Raw genomic sequence first — 26,901 nt, 5'->3', positions numbered from 1 at the left:
GATAAATAAAATCCCTACACTGTTCCCTTTACCACAGCTTTTTTTTTTTTTTAATTTTATTGTTGGTTGTTCAAAACATCACATTACCACAGCTTCTTTACCACAAAAACTTGCGCACACAACTTCTACAACATGCAACACAGGTAAAACCAGTTCTGAATCCTTAACCTTACCGACTCCATTCTTTCTAAATGTTAGAAGTTGTTCAGTAGAAAAGGTAACAAATAGATTCAAAATATGTAAAACGTTACACCCAAAGAAAGCCACCAAAAATTTCTTTAAGCTGGCAGTAAACCCAGATGAAACTATAGTCATTGGAGAGCAAAATGCTGCAGTGCACCCAACCCAAAATAAAAATCAAGATACTGGTCAAGTTAACTTGCAAACAAAACATCTTCCAATTTACATTCCCCCCCCACCCCCAAACAACCAGAGTGAGAAGTGAAAAGTTTTTGAATGTCATCAGGACAGGATGACAATCAGCAGAATGTCCTTCAAGTTCTTAGCTACTGGACTGACAAGATATAGCTGATGAAAACTTGTGAACAATTTGTACCTTTTCTATAACTATTATGTGTCAGATTATTTTTTTAAATAGATTAATTTTAATCTATGCCAACTATGGAATAGATCACAAGACAGTCAGTTCCAGTAGCATGTGATTAGTTGGAGGGAGAAGAGGGGCTATAAACGAATATTTCTTTGTTTGGGTGACAAAGATGAATGCTCTATTGTCTTACTGTCTGAAAAGAAGTAAACTCAACAGTGCCATCTCCTGGAGAAATTACCAAATATACTTTTAAACTATTAAATTTGTACTACCTGTGCTTTCTAATGTGCTGCTTTTACTTACATGGCTACAGTAGATATTTCCTCAAACTGCATCACTGCAGGTGGCATGGTAATTTGCATTTGCACTTTGGTAAATAAATATGCATCTATGAAATGATTATGTAAAAAGTAGGCCTCGGCAATTCTCTTTTCCCTTTTTATCTACCCTTGATGCCTAATATGCACTAAGAAAATGTTTTGAGTGAAAAAGTATTTTCCTATTTCACTTTTTATCTAATTACACTGCACAAAATACAAAATTGCATTGCTAGTTTCTTACATGAATGAATATACCTCACAAAAAAACACTGCCTTTCCTAGTAAGATCATTTCTCTGACACAAGAGGACTTGTTTTAATATTCTACAGAAAATCAGAGTTTTACCTCTTTGAAGAATGCATATAATAGAGTATGAAATTTACTCTTTTCTCAATTAATAGGCTAAGGCAGTTGAAAGGGAAAATCATTGCAAGTTGAAGCTGAGAGTTGGGCTAAGAGCTACTCCTTAATGTTTACTTTCTCTACACAGTGCACATGATTCAAAAACATAACTCACCTCTCCAAAGCTGCATGTGCTTTATACATTTCAGCATTAACCTACAGCATTACAAGGGAATATAATTTATTTCCTGGTTCTTCACACTAGAAGTAAATTTATATGAAGACCATAGATAGCACTTTCCCAGATCCCCAATGCTTAATACATTACTTGGCATATTGAAGGCAATTCTCAATAAATGTGTTAAATGAATAAATGAAAGTTGAAATAGGATATTTCAAAGCTACTTCCTATCAGGGTTTAATAAAACTAAGTGATATGAGCTAAATTAGTCTCATAATCTTAATAAAACAATAGGATTAAAATCGCCAGAACAGTCTAGAACTTTGGTGATAATATACTCTAGTTCTGTACTTTCCTTGTGTAGGTCTAGGCCAAAACTTTCTTCCAAATGCATATGAAGTATTTTTCCCCCCCTGCAACCACAGTAGGAATTTCATATGTATTCTGCTTACTCAGGTCACTATTTTCACATGAGTATGACTTCCTAATGAATACAGAGCCCAGCAAGTCATCCTGGGTCCCCATTAGTGAATTTCAATCAATTCTGCATCATTTACATGTGAGTTAGGTAAACTGCACATAAGTGCATGTACATTTCAAATCTCTCTGAGATTTCCCTATTATCCAAGGGCTAGTGATTTGAAACCAGAAAATGAGTTCAAGTCAGATTCCAATTCATGGACACACAGCCTTAGATTCTATATCTGTTAGCTAGTAACAATGATACTTATTTGCTATTGTTATATTTGAGGGTCAAATAGAATGATTCTTTAAACAATCTTAACCACTCATATGATGGCAGCTCTAATGAGGGAAGTTCATAGTGCATTCCAAAGTCTAATGTAAACCACTTCTGAATTTTACAATTCTTTTACTGATATGGCTGAGATCTGTAAATGATTGCTGTTGAGGCCAAGATCATGAATTTACTTTTTAAGTTTCTTTTTATTTTTTTGGTACCAGGGATTGAATTCAGGAACACTCAGCTACTGAACCACATCCCCAGCCCTGTTTTTCTTTCTTTTTGGTCAATGGACCTTTATCTTTATTTATTTACTTATTTATATGCAGAGCTGAATCAAACCTGGGGCCTTACACATGCTAGGCAAGCACTCTTACCACTGAGCCACAACCCCAGCCCCTTCATAGTTCTTAACTTCCTAAAAAGGGAAAACTCCTTCTAAACTGTCCACCAAGGCACAAGAACTAAGAACTCTGGAGATGGCTTATCCCAAACCATCACTGTTTTGAGGACTCCAAAACATGCTCTTTTGATGGTCAATTAGTTGCATTTCCTTCATATAAAGAAATGCAGCAAAAAATACATATTACTTATTTAAGAGAAACTACAGGACTTAAATGGATTTACAGCGGTATTAACATCTATTAACCACTGGGAGGAGCTGGGCTAGTTTGAGTTCATTTATCAGCACCAAGGAATTCGGGGCTAGAGTTGACTGTTGGAGAGAGCAACTAAAATAATTTTAAAACAGGCACTCGCACAGGATAAGGATATTAATACCCTATTCTTTTTGCCTGATAATGTAAGCATTTCAAACATTATAAGAGGACAGACCATTAACACATATTTTAAAATTTTCTTTATTTCAGAACTGCCTTTATGTACAGACATCATAAAAAAAAATGCACAGACAATGGAGATTTTCCAAGGAATAGGAGCTGGAAGTAAAACTTAAGGGCAACTGGAGAACTGAAATTGTCCCAGAGTAGTTCTGAGGATCACTCTTGCTTAAATGTCCTTGATAACCTCTTCGAGCTCTTCCTTTGTGAACATGTGGAAATTCTGGCCAGGCTGCACTGTGGCTAGCTGGAAAGAAAACAGAAAGGGGTTTATAAGTTGGGCTTGATTCCCTGATAATAGCCCTAGCATGGTCAGGAGAAAACTGTGTTGGTGATGCAGCTGTTCATTAGGAACTAAGGGATCTGCTGTCCCAGGGATATCCTTTCCAGGCAGCAGGTCCCTAAAATAGCTCTCTGACTACAAAATAAAAACTCTTATTGACCAAATTTTCTATTTTGAGGTTAACCTACAATGTAATAGTTAACCAAATGCCTGGCATCACTGTTAATTCTTGAAGTTAGCAGCAAAGTACATGGAGTCAGTACTCTTTTTCTGTTAAGGATTCCTATAGAAATATATTTAAAGTCTATTTATATACTTGCATATACTTCTGTGTATGACTTGGGTTACTTGGCCACTCTGTGCCTTTATTTCCTCATCTGTAAAATGGGGATAATAATACTACTTATAGATTAGTTTTGAGGATTAACATAAGAAACACCAAATAATTGCTAACTATTATTGTTAGATATTTTCTCTAGAACTGTATGTATGGCAACTTAACAGAAAGGTTTGCTTTGTTTTTTAAAAGGACTGACCATGAAAAGACTCCATAAAAAATGGCACAGGAAGTCAGTTGTGACTGATGATATTAAAAATAACAAACAGTTCAGATTATAATTTATTAAACCAACAAAAAACAAGGGTCAAAAGATGGCTTCAAATTTAACTTTACTATGTTTTCCATTATCGTGATGATCACAGTCCCATGTTTTTTGGTCAATCCTGAAGAAAAGGTATCATTTCACATTTGCTGCAAAGCCTTTATGTTTGTTTTAAATGTCATTCCTTTTTTTTTTAAATTTTAAAATTAAACATACTAGGGCATTTTTAAGTAATATTCATTACTGATGAAGCTGATTAAGTTTCTTTTTTTTTTTAATTTTTTTGGTACCAGGGATTGAATTAATATAATTTGAAAGTTGCCATGCAGAATTAGCATAACCCAGTTACATGATGTTTATTATTTCCTGCCTCATTTGTAAGTAAAACTCAGAAAAAAAGACTGTTGCATATCTTAAGAAATCTATTCTGGGAACAACTTAAAAAAAAAAAAAAAAAGTTCTCTAAAAGCCTGCAGTCTCCTCTGGAGTCTACCAAAAGATATATCCAATTACACAAAATGTCAGGAGTCCCAAATACATTTGCATAATATTACAAAAGTTAAAATATAGAAATTGGGCAAACTCTGTATAGAACAGTCCTACAGAACTAAGATGCAAATCAGTAATAATAGGGTTTAAACCAAGTATCACCTTCAGGTAGTTACTCATTAGATGAGAAAAATTTACATTTACATAATGATGTTATTTACATAATGAATAGGAAGCACATTTTTCTATATTCTTGCTTGCAAAAAACCTGTGAAGCAGGTATAATAGATATTTTCTTTCATTTACACCATCAATAATTAATTTGAATACTAGACGCAGTTGTACAAGGGACTAAAGATCCAAAGATGAAGAAAAATCTATCTTTTATTAAGGGCACTGGATGCTAAAAGCTTTCAATGTTCAGTTAAGTGTTATAATAAAGCATAACATACATAAAAGAGTGACCAAGGAGCCCAGGAAGGCATCAAGGAGAAGAAACCTTTGAATAGTAGTATACTGAAGAATGGCAAGAATGGGTCGGACAGCCAAGGAGACGATGGGCAGACTCATTGTACAAATGCATAAAAGCATGAAACATGATGTATTTGCAAAACAAATGCTGTATATGGCTGTAGCAGAGGCTGCACATGGAGTAAGATGAAATGAGAGGGCCTTGATGCAGGGTGGGGGTCAGAGCTCACAGATGAGTATCTTATAGTGGTTAAAAGTACAGGACCTAAAAGTACAGACCTGGGTGCAAATACTGACTCTACCATCTACCAGTTACCATTTACCAAATGGTACCAGTTACTATTTACCAAAGCCTCAGTTTCCTCATCTGTAAAATGAAAACAGGAATACCTATCTTAGGAGTTGTGAGGATTAAAAGATATACATGTAAAATGCTTAACAAAGTACCTAACAGATTAGACATATGACTTAAATTGCCATAAAAAGAAGTTTGGAATTTATCCTGTATACATCAGGAGTAAGGTAAGATTTTTAAAGTGGATAACAATTAATATTGGATGTGAATTGAAAAATCCACTCCAGTAGCACAAGAATGAGGGGGAAAATGGGTTGAAACAGAGGAGAGCAAGGCTGTAGGAAGGGAAAACTAGTTAGAAGACCTCTGAAAAATATATAAGGGAAATGCAAAATGGGGACCTGAACAAAAGAAGGTACCTGAAATAAGAATTGAGAAGGGGTATTTACATGAAAATTATTTTTACAAAGGGGTAAAACACAATTTAATAAAGAGAAAGGGAAATCAAAATATTTCAGGTTTTGGTATGAATGACAAGAACATGGGTGCTATCATCAACTAGCATTAGAAACAGAAGAAGAAGAAGAAATGATTTTCTGGAAAGAAAATAATTTTAATTTTGGAATTGTCATATTTGAGATGAATGCTTCAGAAATTTCAAATAATAATGATGCAGAAATTTCAAATAATAATGACCAGATAATCTGACAAACAGGAAGTTTTACAGAATCCAATCTTCCCTTTCTCATGGAAACACTAGAGTCATGAGAACATAAGGGAGACAGGAAAGGAAGGGCTCTAGAGGAAAGGCTCCCTCATGCTGGTCTTCTTAGACTGACCATCAGAGTTACTGCAGGAGCTTTCCAAAGTACAGATCTCTGAACTTCATTTCCAAAGACTCTTATAGGCAGACAGGCTTAGAAAGCATGGTGGAATGAATAGTCTTGAACAATTGGAAGTGCCCCTTTTTTAAAAAAATATTTATTTTTTAGTTGTGGTTGAACACAATATCTTTTTTTTTATGTGATGCTAAGGATAGAACCCAGGGCCTCGAACGTGCTAGGCAAGTGCTCTACCACTGAGCCACAATCCCAGGCCCAAGGAAGTGCCCTTTTTTAATGTGAAGAAATCTATTATCAGGGAGATTAATGACAGAGCTACACGTGATGCTCACTGCAAAGCAACACTGTAGTGTCACTGAAAGCAAACAAGCAAGAAAACATCTTTGTAGTTTTAGTTGAACCAAATAGGCCTCAGAGCCTTTGCTATGGAATCAAGAGCTACATTTGAATTCTTCTGAGGTGGCAAGGACATAGTCTTAGTAAAAATGCTAAGACACTCTTATTCAGTACCAAAGAAAACAAAGTTCTAGAAAGGAACTGACAAAATCCTTCCTAAGGATTGAGTTGGGAGTATCATACTATTATTGCACCTCGTCATTTCAGAGACAGGGGAGAAGTGGAAGTATTTTCAAATCCTTGTTAAGAAGGTTTAAAAAAAAACAAAAAACATTGTATTTATGAATTAAGTTTTTCACTAAAGAACTATGTTAAACTCTTCTCCCTCCACTGCTTGAGGAGCAAGCCAAACTCCCTTACCACACCCTCAAACTCCCAATTCTAGGCTAGTCTCTTCTTTTGTCCCCTTCATGACAGCCTATGAAGTGAGTATACTGGTGAGACATTTACCAACAACATTCCTAAGTATTCTTCACTCTTCTGTTCTTAACTAGTCAATCCCCATTGGGCATTAATCCAACCATCCATTTTCTTATGAGTGAGGCTAACATTCTGGTAGGTACTGATTGTTTAATTACTGATTTATGATTACTGCATTAGTTGGACTTTAAAATTTTTAACTGAAATATAATATTTAGGGCTGGGGATATAACTCAGGGGCAGAGCTCTTGCCTGGCATGCATGAGAACATGGGTTGGATCCTTAGCACCACAAAAAAAGGATTTTTATACACCCACACACACATATGTAAAAATATACATGCGCGCGCGTGTGTGTGTATATATATACATATATATATATGTATGTATTTATATATAATATAAATATATACTATGTATTATGGTTTGGATGTGAGGTATCCCTCAAAAGCTCATATGTGAGCAATGCAAGAAGGTTTAGGAGCAAAGATTGGGTTATGACAGCCTTAACCCAAACAATGAATTAATTTCCTGATGAGATTAACTAAGTGGTAAGTGGTAGGGTATGGCTAGAGGAAGTGAGTCACTGGAGGCACGCCTTTGGGGTACATATTTTGTATCTGGCGAGCAGAGTCTCTCTTGGCTTTCTTCTGTCACATTCTTCCTCATTTTGAGCCGCAAGGAATGGAGCCAGATGTCCATGGACTGAGACCTCTGAAACCATGAGCCCTCAAATAAATTTTTTCCCCCTAAAATTATTCTGGTCAGGTCTTTGTTACAGCAGTGAAAAAGCTGACTAAGACACTATTCCTCCAAGGGTAAGCTCTATCCTGACTTTTAAGAACAATCTGTCCCCTGATTCCAGCTTCAGCTAGTGTTCTGAGGTAACCCAGTAATCCTTTTAACTCATCTCCATCTTCCCTTTTCTCTACCTATAATGACTTTTTTTTAATTTTAAAGTATTTTTTTAGTTGATGGGCACAATATCTTTATTTTATTTGTTTATTTTTTTTTCTGTGGTGCGGGGCAATGAACCCAATGCTTCAGGAATTGCAGGCAAGTGCTCTACCACTGAACCACAACCCCAGCCCAATATTTCCCATTCTTAACTTCACTATTGCATTCACCCTTGCTCAGCAGGTAACCTAACAATAAGCAAATAAAGAACATCTCTCCCAATTTACCTCCAAACCAACCTGTCACCATCTGGTCCATGTATCTCCAATCTTATATCTTGCCATTCTCCGATCTTCCATACATCCCACACCCAGCAGTTAGATAAAAACCTTGGAATTCCATTTTAAACAGTTATTTTACATCTTTGAGCCTCTGCACATATTGCTCCCTCTTCCTGAAATACCCGTTTGCTCCCTTTCTCCAGACATCATTACCTCTTCTACGATGTTTTCCTAATGTTCTAAGTTATATGTTCACATGTTAATCTGTTCTTTAGAAGTTTCACCCTAGGCTCTTATTGTCCATATTTCTCTATACTGCGCAGTACTATCTAATTAAGTATTGAAATTTCTGTTATGTATCCCTGGCATTTGGCACAGAACTTGCTATATAGAGGGCTACTCATGATGCTGAACTAATTTTACTTATTTATTTTTGTAGTTGTAAATGGACAGCATGCCTTTATTTGTTTATTTTTATGCGGTGCTGAGGATCGAACCCAGTGCCTCACACATGTTAGGCAAGCACTCTGCCACTGAGCTACAACCCCAGCCCTAATATTACTTTTTGAAACCAACTCCTTCCTTTGTACCATGTCTTCCCTCTTCTAGAACTTTTCTATCACCATTGAATCTCATCTTTTAACATTTTTCTTATCCACTAGTTTCCTCAGTTTAAAAAAGTATTTAAGTTTTTCCCATCCTTAAGAAGACAAAAGTAATTTTCTTTAATGCTGCCTTCTGCTCACATTAATCAGTCTTCTCGACATAGCAGCATACTTGTGTTTTCTACCTCATCACCTCCCTTTCACTCTTTAACTCACTGAACTCTGGCTTCTTTCATCACCACTTTACTGTAGCTACTTATTGAAATGCTATCAATATCCTAAAGACTGAGCATATATAATTTTCTTGATCCAGTCAATCTTCAGCAATGGGGGTTATGATATCCAAAAAAACAGTAAAATAGAAAAATACCTCTATGTTAGTTGCATTCAGCTTCTCCTCCATTACTTGTTTAAGGATGATGAGTGAAGATTTGATGGCTTCTTTCAGTGTCATAGACTTGAAACAAAAAGGGTGAGAAAATGAGCCATTAATTGTATATAATCCCTCCTTCCTTCAGATTTCCCTTTTATCCCCTGAAGAAATTATTTAGCAAATATTAATAAATCAAACATTAATTTGTGCAGGGCACTATAACCATCTCCAAAATTCAGGCAAATGGTAAGTAGTTAGATACACTTATTCGGAGAAAAAAATGCCTCATTATGAACCTCAGAATCACCAACTTTCATACAGTAAATGACCTTTAAGGAAGTTGAAGGGGCAGCACTCTCTAGTGTATATCTGAATTCCTTGTTTAATTTAGAAGATAACATAATATTAGTGATGTCTCATAGATAATAATGCCCAAATGGTTTAGAAAACCCACTCTTTTTATATCCTGTGTGTACCTAATTTTCTCCACATGTAAGATCAACATTACAGGCACACCTTATTTCACTGTATTAGCAGATACTATATTTTTTACAAATAGAGCTGTGTCAATCCTGCACTGATCAAGTCTGCTGGTAACATTTTTAACAGCATGTGCTCACTTAAGTGTCTGTGTGTCACAATTTGGGAATCCTCACAACACTTCAAACTTAATTAGTATTACACTGTTATGGAGATCTTTTATCAGTGATCTTTGATGTTACTATTGTAATGGTTTTGGATTAGCACAAACCAATCCCACATGATAAATTTAAAAAAATTTATGATGAATCTAACTGATAAATATAGCAAGTGTTCTGACTACTCCACTGACCAGCCATTACATCATTTCTTTCCTTCTCCTGAAGCCTCCCTATTCCCTTAGACACAATAATGCTGAAATTAAGCCAATTAATAGCTCTACAATGGCCTCTAAGTGTTCAAGTGAAAGGAGGAGTTGTTTGTCTCTACTTTAAATCAAAAGCTAGAAATGATTAAGCTTAGTGAGGGAGGCATATCAAAAGCACAGACAGGCTAAAAGCTAGGCCTCTTGTGCCAAACAGCTAGCCAAGCTGAAAATGCAGAGGAAATAAACTCTTGATGGAAATTAAAAGTGCTACTCCACTGAATACACGAATGATAAGTGAAATAGCCTTATGGCTGGTATGAAGAAAAGTTTTAATAGTCTGGATGGATGAAACCAGCCACAACATTACCTTAAGCCAAAGCCTAAACCAGAGCAAGGCCCTAACTGTCTTCTATTCTACGAAGGCTATGGAAGGGTGAGGACACTACAGAAGAAGAATTAGTAGCTAGTAGAAGTAGATTCATAAAAAAGCAAGGTGAGGGGCTGGGGCTGTGACTCAGCGGTAATGCACTTGCCTGGCATGTGTGAGGCACTGGGTTTGATTCTCAGCACCACATATAAATAAATGAATAAAATAAGGGTTCATCAATAACTAAAAAAATATTAAAAAAAAAAAAAAGAGAGAAAAGAAAGGTGAAAAAGTAAGTTCTAATGTAGAGGCTGAAGCAATTTATCCAGATCTAGTTAAGATCACTGGCAAAGGTGGCTACACTAACCAACAGATTTTCAATGTTGATGAAAAAGCCTATATTGGAAGATGCCATCTATTACCTTCATCATAGCTACAGAGAAATCAGTGCTTAGCTTCAAAGAACAGAATGACTCTCTTGTTACAGCTGGTAACTAAGTTGAAGCTGATGCCCAATTCCATTCTAAAACTCTTTAGGCCCTTAAGAAATATACTAAAGAAATATACTAAATTCAGTCTGCTTATACTCTTTTAAAAAGGAACAAAGCCTATGTGACAGCACATCTGTTAACAAAGTTTACTGAATATCTTAAGATTACAATGGAGACCTACTGCTCAGAAAGATTCCTTTCAAAATCTTACTGCCAGTTGACAATGTACCCAGTCATGCAATAGTTTGATGGGGATGTACAATCAGATTAATTCTGTTTTCATGCCTGCTAACACAACACCCATTCCACAGCCTTTAGATCAAGGAATAATTTCAACTTTTGAGTCTTAACATTTAAAAAACAGCTTCTAAGAGTATAGCTTCCTATGATGGATCTAAGCAAAATAAATGAAATCTTCTGGAAAGATTCACCATTCTAGATTCCATTGAGAACATTCATGTTTCATGGAAGGAGCTCAACATACTGAATTCACAGGAGTTTGAAAAGAAGTTGGTTCCAGTCCTCTTGAATGATTGTGAGGGGTTCAAGACTTCATTAAAGGAAGTGATTTGAAGATGTGGTGGAAATAGCAACAAACTACAATTAGAAATGGAGCCTGAAGATGTGCCTGAATTGCTGCAATCTTGTGACAAAACTAACAGATGAGAAGTTGCTTCTCAAGGACGAGCAAAAAAAGTGGTTTCTTAAGATGGAATTTACTCCTGATGAAGGTCCTGTGAATGCTGTTGAAAATTTCAACAATTTGGAATATTACATAAATTTAGTTGATGAAGCAGCAGCAGAGTTTGTCTCCAATTTTGAAAGAAGCTGTGTGGGCAAATGCTATCAGACAGCATCACACACTACAGAGAAATCTTTCATGAAGGGAAGTCAGTCAATGGTAGTGTGTGGTGATGGGGGTTGAGGGAAGTGTTCTATATCTTGTTTTCAGTTCTGGTTCTAAAGGTATATACAATAGTCAAAACTTATAGAACTGAACTTTTTTTTTTTTTTTTAATATTTTATTTATTTTCATGTGGTGCTGAGGATTGAACCTAGGGCCTCGCACGTGCTAATTTACCGCTGAGCTACAACCCTAGCCTTAGAACTGAACTCTTAAGGTCTATACATTTTATTGCATGTAAATTATGCCTTTACTTAAAATATAGTAATAAAAGTTGTGAGAATGCTTGATTACCTTGTGGTAAACTTCTTGCAAGGAGCTCTGGGCACCCTCTGAAGCAGAGCCAATTGCTCGAGCATCACATTGTACAAAAGTCCCAGATGGGTCCATATGAAATCTGCAAAACCCCAAAAGGAGAATTAAAATGCTTAAGAGCGGTGGCATTTTATGCAACAAACATCTCACTAAAAAAATAAATAAAAATACAGGGGCTGGGGTTGTGGCTCAATGGTAGAGTGCTTGCCTAGCATGCACAAGGCACTGGGTTGGATTCTCAGCACTACATAAATGTAAAATAAAGATATTGTGTCCATCTAAAACCTAAGAATAAATATTAAAAAAAAAAAAAAAAAAACAAATGCTTGGCCCTGTATTAAGGGAATGCCACTGAAATATTGAGGCACAGCTCCAAAAAGATGTTCTATGTTTTGAAAAACTTTTTTAAAAGGATAGATCTTTTAAAAAAGGATATAAGAAAATTGCTAATGTCCTCAGGATTTAGAAGAGAAGTATGGTATACATAAATTGGCACTTGTGTATGCCTATCTAATATTTGAGAATGAGAATCAGATCCACACTCCAAAGAAAAACTCTAAAACATATCCTGACTTTAGTAATAAGGTTACCTCTAATTTTTTCCAGAATTAGCACTGGTTCCAATCGTGGAGTTCTTCACACATCCCCAAATTTGTTTGTATAAATAGCACAGCCACCAAACTTTAGAGCTAAAAGCCCTTCTGTTTTTCCAAATCTAAAATAATTTCTTAGTTGATTTACACTACTAGCCCCTGATCCAAATTAAAATAATTACTATTCTCCCCAAAAAGGAAGAAACGATGGCAAAATGGTACTTACAGCTGGGGTCCTTTCTCATCAACTCCTCCAAACAACAGTGCTACTCCAAAGGGACGAGACTAGAACCAAAAAGAAGCAGTATTATGATAAGTGGCTATAAATTAAGCAGGTGAGAGAGGCTGGGAAAGGTATGTACCGAGAACAAATGTTCCAAGTTCTACAGAACAGTGAGTGAGTTCAACACAAGCATCACACTCACCATGGCACCTGGATCTGCATCTTCTTCTCCAAACTGTAGGGCCAGATTGGACACAGCCTGGGTCACACTCTCTACCGTCATTGTCTCATTGTAGGTAAACCAATGGTTCTGGGGGAAGAGCACAAAATGGTACACCTTTCTAATAAGAAGGGAATTAAGGTAGTCCACCATCTTACTGCTTATCCCTTTGAAATGTGATTGGAAACTGAAGGCTCAAGCATGTTTTTCCTAGACTATGGTTGTTTGGAACTGCAGGAGAAATAGCTCTGGAAATAAACATATCAAAAGGACTAAGCAAGGACTGAACTAGAGGGTTACTCCTTTGAAAAAAAGGGTTAACTCCTACAAACACCAAGTTTAGTCTTCTCACACAGCAAATGCTATATCAAGTACCACTTTCCCTGGTCAAAGATTCTATCTTATAATTCTGTTATAAAGTACTTATTACTCAATTAACAAGTACATGAAAAAATGCTCAACATCGCTAGCAGTCAGAGAAATGCAAATCAAAACCACCCTAAGATACCATCTCACTCCAGTAAGATTGGCAGCCATTATGAAGTCCAACAACAGCAAGTGCTGGCGAGGATGCGGGGAAAAGGGTACACTTGTTCATTGTTGGTGGGACTGCAAATTGGTGCAGCCAATTTGGAAAGCAGTATGGAGATTTCTTGGAAAGCTGGGAATGGAACCACCATTTGACCCAGCTATTCCCCTTCTCGGTCTATTCCCTAAAGACCTAATAAGAGCATGCTACAGGGACATTGCTACATCGATGTTCATAGCAGCACAATTCACGATAGCAAGATTGTGGAACCAACCTAGATACCCTTCAATAGATGAATGGATAAAAAAAATGTGGCATTTATACACAATGGAGTATTACTCTGCATTAAGAAATGACAAAATCATAGAATTTGGAGGGAAATGGATGGCATTAGAGCAGATTATGCTAAGCGAAGCTAGCCAATCCTTAAAAAACAAATGCCAAATGACTTCTTTGATATAAGGGGAGTAACCAAGGACAGGGTAGGGACGAAGAGCTTGAGAAGAAGATTAACATTAAACAGGGATGATAGGTGGGAGGGAAAGGGAGAGAAAAGGGAAATTGCATGGAATTGGAAGGTGATCCTCAGGGTTATACATAATTACATATAAGAGGAAAGGAGGGGTAAGAGAAAAATGATACAAGTGGAAGAAATGATTTACAGTAGAGGGGGTAGAGAGAGAAAAGGGGAGGGGAGGGGAGGGGAAGGGGGATAGTAGAGAATAGGATAGACAGCAGAATACATCAGTCACTAGAATGGCAATATGTAAATCAATGGAAGTGTAACTGATGTGATACAGCAATCGGTATACGGGGTAAAAATGGGAGTTCATAACTCACTTGAATCAAACTGTGAAATATGATATATTAAGAACTATGTAATGTTTTGAACGACCAACAATAAAAAAAAATAAATAAAAAATAAAATAAAATAAAGTACTTATTACTTAAGTACTGACAAATTTGTGAATAAAGGCAAAAAATTTTACCTTGAGATATTTTTTTTTTCCTTATTAGCCTACTCTCTAGGCTATAGGTACACAGCTAAAAATAAAATAAAAACCCCAGCATTCCTAACAAGTATTTGTTGCCTAATACAACTCATTATTTACCAGAGAAGCAGTTACCTACAAGATGGCAGGAAAGGCAGTTGTAGGGAGAATGTTACTTAACTAAGACCACTTCCTGCCACAGGGCTCCCAAAGAAAGTCAATGAGGGAACAGAATGTAGTGTGATGTATGCATTATATATGATGAATCAACAAGACGAAGACTGTCACCTCTATTGACCAGAGCTTCCTTAAAACTGCAATGATTAGGTAGTTAAATCTAAGCCCCAGGAAGTGGGGATTCTACCCAAAATCATTCCCAAGTGCTGCAACTAATACTGACATGTGAAATGTAGCCCAGGAAGCTTTATCACCAATAAACAAGGAACTTAAGCATCAGAGTAAAAAAGTAGAAAAGATGCTATTTACCTGTGTCTCCACTCTGGCCTTATCGATTAAAGTCTTAGCATCAGCAATTAGCCCACTCATGGCACAACCTATAATATAAAAGCAACAGTGACACAGAGGCCAAATCCTTATAAATCCTTTTATCAACTCAGGAAAACACTGAAATTGTGGAGTGGAATAATGCCAGCAATCCCATGGCAATATAACCAATAGATGGGAAATCATTGGCACTAAACCCCAGTATAATGATGATACAAAAAAAAAAGAAGAAAACAACCATTCACAATGGCATAGAAATCTAGACAGTTCGATGGAAGACAGAGAAGAGCAGCAGCCAACCAAACATGAATTTCCATGTAGAACATCCCTGAGAATCCCTTTAGCACTCTTTGTAGGCCATGATGCATTTTTGAACTAAGCAAATCCTAACAACCCAACCTGAGAAATAAGAAAAAGGAAACTACTCATTATGTGCTATAGTGGAAGACCTCAAAATAATATCAAAAGCCTTTTTACCTCTCTATTCCAAACACACCAACTAGTTATGTTAGAGAGAAAATTTGCCTAATGGTCCAAGATGCCATGGTTATGGCTAGAACTGTTAACTTATAGATGATATCTCAAGCCTAAATCTCAGCCTAAGGGTATCTCTCTCAAGTTTCGGATCTATAAGGTCAAATGACTCCCTTAATGTATCTACTGGGATATTACAGCTCAATCTACTCATCTTATTCTCCCTTCTAGACCTGTCTTCTTCCTTGGTCCTCACAACCAATCAGATTCCAAGTTTTCTCAGTCTCTATCTGATTAACCTATCTGGCATTAGTCCCTTCCCCTCTGTTTTCTGGTCATTGTCTTGCTTAAGGTCCTGTCATCCCTTTGCTTTGACAATTAAAAAATTTCTTATCTGGTCTCCCTGCCTCCATTCTCAGCCCTTTACCCTATCTTTAACATTGTTATAGGAATGTTCTTTCTAAAATTCTAAAGGGAACTACCTCACTTCTTAAAAGCTTAATCATCAAAGCAAAAGGATCAAGTCCAAGCTCCTTAGCAGGGTAAAAAGGGAATTCTATATTCTGACCCCAGATTCATCTCTTGCCATAGTTCGCCTCACAGTCATACTTAAGTGTTTGTGCATTTATATTTTATACAGCCATACCTTGGTTCATTTCTATTTCTTCTGATTAGAATGCTTTTCCTGTGTTACACTAAGTTTCCTTATCTTTCAGAATGAAATTCAACTCAAGCATCACCCTCATGGAATCCTTTTCTGAAAGCTGCCCTACCACTAGCCTCAGGCAAAACTATTTTTTTTCCCTCCTTTATGCCCCTACGGAGCACACACTAGAATCTTTCTTAATACCTGTACCACTTAACTACATTTACTTATTTATACATGTCCAGCATAACATTTAGATTGTAAGCTCCTAGAAGACAAGGACTGTCTTTTTTCCTGTCTGTATCCCTGGTGTCTTGCACAATGTTTGTTCTTTATTTGCTGAATTAAAATAACATTGGCCTTCATCCAAAAGAAAAGTGGTTTGAGACAAAGTAAACACAAAACGTTCTAATTTTAACAGATTAAATCTGTTTCGATAGTTAAAACGATATTATACCATGTTCCCAGCCACCACAGCATTTTTCTTTGCCTTCAAGCATTAATTATTTTACCAATGTTTCATTAATTAGATGGCTAGACAGGTTAAAACATTTTTAGATAGTTGGGATGGGGTTGTGGCTCAGCAGTAGAACGCTTGCCTACCACGTGTGAAGCCCTGGGTTCGATCCTCAGCACCACATAAAAATAAAAGAAAAGTAGTAAAGGTGTTGTGTCCAACTATAACTAAAAAATAAATATTTAAAGAAACTTTACATAGTTAACTAAAATTCCATTCTATAAATAAACAGAACTATTCACCCTGTAATACTACAATGTCAGAAGCCAAGGCAAGAGAATTACAGTAAAGACCAAAGAAAGTGGGGAGGGGAGGATAAGGAATAAAAAGATAAATCTGAAAACAGGAAGACTGATCTGATCAAAGTTTAAAATACTTTTCCCCCCATTAGCTGCCATCTTGTGTCACAATATGAAAAATGGAATACTGAAATCAATACAGCTGAGATTTCTCTCATGACCTGTGCTTTTTATCAACTTGTTAGTCTTAGAACCAATCGTTTTAGTTATCAATATCCCATCACTTTTAAGCTGTCTTAGGAAGAATATTCCTGCTCACATGTATCAAACTCATACTGAACAATGAGTTCTGGGTTGCAAAAGAGGATTTATTTTTTTCACCTCTAGCTCCCAAACTCCATCCCATCCTCAGGCTCTTAGGCACCCAGTAACAAGGTGGCAGAAGGGAACCAGACCATTTGCCCCTTAAAATCTGATCTCTCTCAGCAGCCCGGGGGAGGTTCCTTAAGTCTTTGTCCACAAGCTAAACAAAACCACATACAAGTTCTATCAAAGTCTATTACTCTTATAATTCTCAGAACCTTAGACCTTCCACTTGAGAATTCCTCTTTTCTTAGTTGACACCCTAGTCTCTCACACATGACAGCCTGCTCTGTAACTGCTTTCTACTCCTAAAATTAAGCACACTGGCCTACTGCCTGGAAAATGATAGCTAGCCAGGGGACAAGGCATTCATCTCATGAATCTCCCCTTTGGAACAACACAGAACTAATAAACCCAGACAAGATTCCTACAAAACAGCTTTCCCCTACTCCTTACCTATATGGGCATCAATCTCTACAATTTTCTCAATGCTGCTAGGCTCCATGAGTGGGGAGGTAATTCTTTTCTCCACAGCTAGGCATACACCTTCTGATGTCTGGATCCCAATGGCTGTAGAACCAAGCTAAAAAGAAACATGTTATGGTTACCATGTACAAATCAAAAAACAGTGTCACATGCTCACCAGAAATCTCTCTGTACATCTTCACCAGACCGAAACTTTGATTATCCATGGCTAGTATGCAGAGAGAACAAGAAGCACCCTAATAAATAATACAATGCTCCTGTCAATAGCAAGACCATAGATTTATAGAATTCTGAGCTTCTGAAAAGGAAGTCTAATAGTCTTTAAATCATCTGAAAATGATCCCTTCTAATGCCAATTTTAGAAAGGGATTCTAAAGTTCTAAACAGAGAGGGCAAGAAAGTAATAAAACCCTAACTTTTTTCTGTACTTTGTCTCTCTTCACCTTTGCTGTCCATTTTGGTCTGTCCCAAAAGAGGACATTCCCCAAACCTATATGACGTGGGGGCGGGGGGAATGACCACCATCACTACTGACAACACTAAAATACAAATTTAATCTAAGCTCATTAATTTAATCCAGTAGAGCTTAAATTCATCTCTGTCTCTATGCAATACTCCTAGTCATCAACCTCTACATGTCTCAGTTTCCCACCTGCAAAATGAGGATAATACCTACATCAAGAAGGATAAACATTAATGAATTAATATATAATACATAAAGTGGAATCTACCATATAATAAATAATTCAACAAGTGTTATTATATGACTTCTACTTAGTCTCATCTATTTATTTATTATGTGGTATTGGGGATCAAATCCAGAGCCTTGAACATGCTAGGCAAGCACTCCACCACTGAGTTAATACCTAGCCTATAGTCTCATCCTTAATCATTAACTGCAATGCATCATTCATGGTACAGCCTAATCTAATAAAATGCTATTTTTATATTTCTTCTCTCAAGAACTAACATCTCACTGTATTATCTATAGCAATATCTAAGTAAGCTTCCAGCGCCCTGCTAATCTAAGGCCACCTTTCCCTTCCAACTTCATTATGCAATATTCTCCAACAAAACTCCTCCCTCAGGTATAGCCTACCCCATTTGTTCAAGCCATTATTATCACTTAGCCTTGCACACCTGCTAAAGCAATCTCCCCTGGAATACAGTTTTCCTTCTGCCTCTCCAAATTTTCTCCTTTATTCATAAAGCCTTGCATATGACCGCTCTCTCCTCTGAATTTCCATTATATTTAGTTAGGTCTATAAAGCAACAACTGCCAAATTTGAGCATCAGACTTGAGCCCATTATTACAAAGGGTTCCAAAGAACTCCATCAATCTTTATGTATAATAGGCTTACCATGTCTACAGACTAAACAATGTCTCACACATTATTTTTCAAATATGTAAAGTTGAGACTTTATTTAGAACTGTTATTAAAAGTCTGTGGATAATGTCTGATTAAAAAAAAAGTAAGTCTGAGTCTAGATATATAATACCAAGAATGTTATCAGCTAAAACAGTTTAAAGTATTGCCTCTGGGAAGCTGAAAATAGATGGGCAAGCTTCAGGGATTGCTGTTTTTGTTATGCAATTTATAGAACTATTTTGCCTTCTGACTCTAATATCACATGTATACGCACCTAAAAATTTAAAAACAAACATTCAGAAACCCATCGCCAGAAAATTCCACATAGTGCTTAGTTATTCTAATTGTTTTATATATTCCAATCTAAAAAAGGTCAATATTTCTGAGACAGGATATTTTCTAAAATATACCAAATTCAAAAAAATTTCATTTTACATTTATATTTCCTTCCAGATATTTCAATATTATACTTCTATCTAAATTTCTCCTACCTATCTTTGTGGGAACTGGAGAGAGGAGGAAGTGAGAGAACATTTGAACTATGTAGTATTTCTTGAATATAACTAACTAGCATAGTAACCAATATGGATAGGCTAGATAGAATATAGCTATTTTGACATTAACATTGATTCCACTCCTTCCCCAAACCCAAAAACACCTACTCATAGGCACTTTTTTTCCTTTTCTTTGCTGGATACATTTCACCTATACCATTCAGTATCAACATTTCTATGGTCAGTTGTTCTCTAGTTCCTCTGATACAACTCAAGTCTTAATGGTTAGCAAAATGCTTTCTCATTGGCCACGCATGCATGAGTTGCCAAAGCAATAAACAGGTTGTTTAACTCCTAAGCACCTAATTTTCACAATGGTTAGGTCTCATTAATTAAGGACCATATTACTATTTCTATCCTAGCTCAACTTACGACTACAAAGATCAGATACTTTATAGTCTCTAGATAATCTAGAAATTATTGACCCTAAGGAATTTTAAAAGCTGTGGTTTACTCTTGGCTTGCACATCCAGGCAGAACTATTGTCTTAGCTGAGGCCCCAGATTAATATACAGCTTGGACTTCTGATGGTCTGACACTTCGTAGTAATATTTTCAACACAAAGCAAAGACATCAGAATAGAAAAAGGCACTTGCAGCTGGCACATCATTTTCTGCACCAGTAACACTATGTTTCCACTTTCACTTCTATGACTTCAGCTAACCAGAATCTCTTTCCCCTTTCCCAGATTCCTTTTCTTTTTTAAAATTTTTGGTATTAAAGATTGAATGCAGAGGCACTTAACAATTGAGCCATATCCCTATCCCTTTTTATTTTCTTGACACAGGGTCTCACTAAGTTGTTTAGGGTCTCCCTAAATTGTTAAGGCTTGGACTTACCTGAAACTTGAGATCCTCCTGCCTCAGTCTGGGATTAATCTTAGTCACTGGGATTATAGGCATCACCACTACCCCCAGCTTTCCTACTCCTTGTAGCAAAGGTAACTGAGAAACAAAATACCTTTCTTCAGGTATTTTAATTCTAAGAGGAATTGTCCTATGGAAAATCTATGTGATCAAAGGCAAACTAGGATTCCAGTGGCTAGGGAGGCTGAGGTACGAGGACAAGTTTAAGGCCAACATGAGTAACTTAGAGAGGCCTCAGCAACTTAGTGAGACCCTGTTTCAAAATAAAATATAAAAAGAGGTGGGGATGTGGCTCAGTGGTAAAGTGCCCCTGGGTGCATTCCCTGGTACAAAAAAAAAACTAGGACAAATTGAAAGAATCTTCAGGAAGTTAGAATTTGATTTGAGGATAACCTCTAAACCACCATGAACTATTCCAAACAGGATGAGCTACTTTGTGAGAAAATACCTGCCACTAGAACTCTACAAATAGATGCTGTTTAGAACTATATAGATAATTCAAACAGAGTGAAGGATTGGACTAGATCACTGATTTTCAACTTCTTTTAAGTATAGAAAAACTAAGGCCTGTTGTCTGGGCCTTAACCCAGATAAATAAATAAATTGGAATTTCTGTGGTGGGGCCTGGACATTGTTTTACTTTCTTTCTTCTAAGCATTCCCCATAGATTCCTTTTCAACACAATATTTGAAGATTTTAGATACATGTTTCCTACAACTCTTTGTTTCTCCTTAAACATTTACCAATTGAAAAGCTATTTAGATTACCCATAATTTAACAAATATAGTTTCTACAGGATAACCAATTTTAAGTATAGACATCTTACTAATTTGTGGAATAATGTTTGCTACATGTTTGATTTTATGTTACTAGATCAATTTATCTTTTATTCAGTCCCTAGTACCTAGTACCAATTCAAAACTTTACCAACAAGAAAATAGAGGTAATTAATTACATGATTTGATCAAGTAACAGAAGGGTCAACACTAGATTTTTACACCCTCTTTATATCCCAGAGGATTATAAACCTAAACATGTACCTCTATCCCCACTAGAAAAAGCTTATTAAATAATTATGAATTACTAACCTGCTCAAAAAGTTTTAATATAGATGTTAGGAACAGGATTGAAATTGTTATAAAAAATAGTTAATAATGGCTGGTTAAAGGGATATATGAAAACACTATCTAAAGGAATGGCTAAACACATTTACTCAAATGTTCTGCTAACAAAATGTGAGGTTGCCATAATTTCAAAACCTATGCTACTTGCTAAAATACCTTGATAGCTTCAATGGCATACTCCACTTGAAATAATCTTCCTTCAGGAGAAAAAGTATTCACGCCCCTGTAATTGATTAAAAAAAAAAGGTATTAAAAAACTGTCAAAAAAAAGTGAATCATATAGACAGACACTGAACTCAAGTTTCTTGCTGGGTGCGGTGGCACACAGCTGCTATAACCCCAGCAACTTGGGAGGCTAAGACAAGAGAACTCCAAATTTGAAGCCAGCCTCAGCAATTTAGCAAGATCCTATCTCAAAACAAAAATAAAAAAGGTCCAGGGATTTAGCTCAGTGGTAAAGCATCCCTGGGGGTTCAATCCCCAGTATGCCCCCCAAAATCAAATTCTTTAACTAGCTTAGATGACTATAGGCTATGTATGTTTTCATTACTCTATACTTTGCCCACAACAATCTCATGGGTTTTTTTGTACATTAACAGTATAAGACAATAGAACTTCTTGAGGCAATCTGTAGGCTTTTAGCCTTTTTTTTTTTTTGTACATTAACAAATATGTATAGTCCCTTAAGGCACTATAGAACACTTCTGCCCCACTCTCACCAAGTCTTCCCAAACTGATCAATGAGAGGAGGTGAATTTTCTGCCTCAATTCTAAATTAACCTAGATCAATCCTGAATCAATTTACCAATTCTTGTGATAAGTTCATGTCACAAAATTATCATGCAATTACCAAGGAAATGTGTATTATTCCTTATCCCCTTCCCATTGTGTGCATTTGACATTAAAATCTTATTTTTAAGCACAAGTTATTCACAGGTACATTTCTCTAGTTATTTATAGGAAGTAATACTGTTATTTTAACAATACACTAAGAGCCATGTAGTTCTTAAAGTTTAACCCAGTTCATTCACTTAACAGATTACTGTCAGACTGCTTTTCACCCTAAACTATGTCCTCCACCTTTTCTTGCTCTTATGGAGACAAGGCACCAATCATAGTGTACATATACAAGCTTTCAGCATACAATAAACACTCAAAAAATAACTGAGCTGGACATGGTGGTGCACGCAACTTGGGAGACTGAGGCAGGAGGATCATATGTTCAAAGCCAGCCTCAGCAACTTAGAGAGGCCCTAAGCAACTCAGTGAGGCTGTCTTAAAATAAAATATAAAAAGGGCTGGAATTCAGCTCAGTGGTTAAGTGCCCCTGGGTTCAATTCCTGGAACCAAAACAATTTTTTAATTTTTTTTTTTAAGTACAATTGAGGTACTGAGGTTATAGCTCAGTGGTAGAGCACTTGCCTCGCACATGTGAGGCATGGGTTCAACCCTCAGCACCACATAAAAATAAATAAAATAAATAAAGATGTTGTGTCTGTCTTTACAAAAAAAAAAAGTACAAATGAATGAAAATGCTTATAACACCTGGTTAATGGAGTCTGAACTTTATAATAGGTAGCATATAGTACAATATTCTCAAATTTGTTTAACCAAAACTCTTTTTTAAAAAATATTTTTAGGGGCTGGGGTTGTGGCTCAGCAGTAGATCGTTCGCTTCACACGTGAGAGGCCCTGGGTTCGATCCTCAGCACCACATAAATAAATAGAGATATTGTGTTCAAAATTACAACTAAAAAATAAGTATTTAAAAAAATTTTAGTTGTAGATGGACACAATACCTTTATTTTATTTATTTTTATGTGGTGCTGAGGATCAAACCCAGTGCCTCATACATTGAGGCAAGTGCTCCACCACTGAGCCACAACCCCAGCTAACCAAACACCTGTTTTTTTCCAAGAAAATTTTATATGTGGCCCCAAAATGTAAAACAGATAATAAAAGTTGACACTTGCTGATCATTCTCTATATGTCTGGTTTATGACTTAACTCACTTAATCCTCTAAGTGGGCCTAAGAAATAGTCTTCTAAGGTAGATAGTACTTTATAGATGAGGAAATTGAGGCATATAGAGGTTAAGTCAGTTGCCCAAAGTTACACAACATATAAAAGGTAGAGCTGGAGTTAGAATTTAAGCAATAAGTCATACTGCCAGAGACCAAGTCCTCAACAGTTCCACTATCCTGCCTATGAGAATTAAACTAGCTAAACTGGGGGGTGGAGAGAGAATTCCACCATCCTAGCTCTCATTTGCTGAGTTTAATATCCCTGTAGCCATTTAAAAGGAAGTTCAGAGCTCTAAAGAACAGTTTAAAAACCACTGAAAGAAAAGTCTAAGGTCAGAAAACCCAGGATTGAGTTGTAATTTTGCCAGTTGTTTGCTTTTAACTCCAGAAACAACAACAAAAAAAGGATAATGCTCGTCCTGCCTTATCATAATACATTGGAAAATTGATTTGCTGAGTATGAAATAATTCTACAAACTATGGGGCTCTGGTCTTGGCCATCTTCCCAAACTTTATTATCTCCTTCAGCCATTTCATAGATGCTACACATCAAATCTCCAAATCTCTATTACCAGTTTGACTTATTTCCTAATTAATTTAAATTCCTGATCAACATTTCCATTGGGATATTCTATTAGCAGCTAACATTCAACATTTTCCAATCTGAAATATTTCTCTTCAAATATTGTCACCTTGGAAAATCAGGTTCATCTTTCACTGTTCCTAGTTCAGTCTTTTAAAACACCTCCACCAACCTCCTTATTCCCCAAACTAGAAAGTTCTGAATGATTTGAACCATTCCTCCCCATCTTCTCTCATATTCTGTTATATGATAAGTCATACCAATTCATAGGAAATACTTCTTCACAGTAACAATCACTCTTCCTTCCATTCTCATTACTTTCATTACCTTTCACCTAACTATTGTAATAGCCACCTAACTGGTATTGACTCTATCTTTCACCTATTATAACAGTGTTCTAACTGGTACTCACTCTTTCCTCCAACCCAGTCAAGTAATTTCTATAAAACACAAAGTATGGCCAGGCACAGTGGCAAAAACCTGCAATCCCAGCAACTCGGGAGGTTGAGACAGGAGGATCCCAAGTTCAAAGCCAGCCTCAGCAAGGCCCCAGGTAAGTTAGTAAGGCCCTGTCTCAAAATTTAAAAAAATTTTAAAAGGGCTGAGAATGTGTTTTGTGGGGGGAGACACACAGTTTTGATCATGTAACTTCTGAAATAAATTAACAGCACTTAGTTGCTTAGAGTGAAACCCAAACTCCTTAACCTAATATTAAATACCAGCCGATATCTAGCACAATTCTGTCTTCCCCATATTTCTTACTATTTATTCCTATAACATGTATCATATGTGCTGGTCAGACAAAGACTTTTCTCAGACATGTCTTATGCTTTCTTATTTATTTCCCCTCCTTTGTTCATTCTATATTCTCAAACTAAAAGCTACTGACTATTCACTGTCTTTATTAAAATCCTTCTTCAAGATCAGCTTAAATATCAGCTCCTTTGTGAAGTTTTCCATGAATCCCTAATATTAAATGCAACCTCTCATCAGAACTTCCAGTTTTGATTTCAATTCCTCTGATGTCGTCAATACACTTCTGTCTCCTACTAGTTACTTTTGTAAATAGATCTTTATAAGATAGTCTCCTACACAAGAGCAAGTATCTTGATCTCATACACTGCTGTACCATTGGAACCAAAAACAGTGTGCCTTGTACACAAAAAATATTCAAGTACATTAGTTAAGCAAATAAGAAAGGGCGATATTTGCCAGGCACATGGCACATACCTATAATCCCAGTGATTATGGAAGCTGACGCAGGAGGATACCAAGTTCAAGGCAAGTCTGGGCAACTTTGCCAGATCCTGTCTCAAAATAAGGACTGGGGTATGTATAGCTCAGGGGTAGAGAGTGCCCCTAGAATCAATTTCTGGCAAAAGGGAGGGGGTGGGGCAGCTGTATTTTAGGCATTCTTGAGAAGGTATGAAAACAACACAAAACAATCAATATATATATGTTTAGCAAATGACTACAAGGTTTAATAAAGGGTTTCTGAAAAGGAACACAATTTTCCCATATACACTTAATTCAAAATTTTATCACCCAACATGATTCTCTGCAATGCCCTAGAAGCTAAATACTCACTAACAAAGACATTTTACTTGGCAGAGAAAAATGTTGGTTTTAAAACTTCTCATACACCTTCTATGAGTCAGTAGAGGAATGAAAAGTGGTAGCTTCAGGTGATGAAACCACGACAGGGTCAACATATATTTGACAAGGAAAGCAGCTTCTCAATTTATCTGGTACAAAAGAAAATGTCTTTTTCTAGCTTTTTAATAAACTTAAACAGCCATTGGAAAATTTATCTGATCAAATAGAAAGTGAAAGTAAAAATATCTACAGCACATTCAGTATTACTTAGCATTTCCAAGCTCTAGGGGGAAAAAAAACTCAAACTTTTAAATAAATACAACCTCACAATTTTGAATTTTGAAAACATTACATTTGGTTTTCAACAACACTAAATTTGCTTTAAAGCTTTACAAAAGTCAGAAAAACCCTGGTCAAGCGAAACCAGCTGGATGGGAAAACTCCTGATAACCTTTCTAAATTCTGCTTCACATAAAATCAAGAACCAGACAACATATCTGGGCATAGCTGAGATCTAGCCTTTGCGCTTTTGCAGAAAGTGTACATCCTAGCATGCCCTATCATAAACAGATTTAATAGTCTTCAGTTGCTTTTTATTCCAAGCAGCACATTTTGCTTAAAAAGTCATACTTAGCACGAAAAGATAAACTGGGGAGGGGTGACCCCCTAATCTTCTCCGGGTTAAAGGTCGGAGTTCTGGGCCCCTTCAGCTTCTTCCCCCAGCACAAACCCGAGCTTCTCGCTTCCGCACTAAGAGTCAGTAGTGACTCAGCTGTAGAGCAAGTGCGGCCGATTTGCTCCGGATGAGCTTGGGGAATCACCGGAGGGCCTGGGTAGGGCAAGAGATCGCCAGGTCTGGCCAGACCCGGGTTCCCGGGGCGCCCCATGACACTGCAGAACCTAGGCCGCGGCCGGGCCCGGGGCCCACCCACCTACCCACAATCCCGACCCGTTTTCTCCATGCTGCACAGACCTGTCGTACTCGGACCGGGTGAGGAACATAGCGAGGACAAGGGAAGGTGGCGGTGGCTACGAGGGAATTCCGAGGACCAACACGACTCCAACAGCACCCAATTAAACCACACGGCCACAGCACCTAAGGCCCCCTTCTGCTCCCAACTGCGCGTGTGCCTGCGACCTCTTTAGC

At 36.8% G+C, this 26,901-nt stretch overlaps 1 protein-coding gene across 2 annotated transcripts; it reads right to left on the bottom strand.

Annotated features, from left to right (window-relative positions):
- Window positions 1-2,977: 2,977 nt before the first annotated feature.
- Window positions 2,978-26,901, bottom strand: PSMA5 (proteasome 20S subunit alpha 5). Of its 2 annotated transcripts, XM_081306722.1 has the most exons (9): window positions 26,728-26,901; window positions 21,708-21,774; window positions 17,608-17,734; window positions 14,895-14,962; window positions 12,870-12,977; window positions 12,671-12,729; window positions 11,831-11,933; window positions 8,925-9,011; window positions 2,978-3,221 (listed from the first exon to the last, which is right to left on the bottom strand). In XM_081306722.1, the coding sequence occupies exons 1-9, from the start codon at window positions 26,754-26,756 to the stop codon at window positions 3,144-3,146; spliced, it is 726 nt and encodes a 241-aa protein (XP_081162848.1). In that variant the 5' UTR covers window positions 26,757-26,901; the 3' UTR covers window positions 2,978-3,143. The 2 variants fall into 2 exon arrangements, with proteins under 2 accessions (XP_081162848.1, XP_081162849.1); XM_081306723.1 differs by lacking the exon at window positions 21,708-21,774 and having other exon boundaries at window positions 26,728-26,866.

Source organism: Spermophilus citellus, assembly GCF_964194105.1.
Source record: "Spermophilus citellus genome assembly, chromosome: 9".
Lineage (NCBI taxonomy): Eukaryota > Metazoa > Chordata > Mammalia > Rodentia > Sciuridae > Spermophilus > Spermophilus citellus.
Note: the sequence above shows the minus strand (reverse complement) of the source record. Positions and strands in the feature narration are given on the sequence as shown.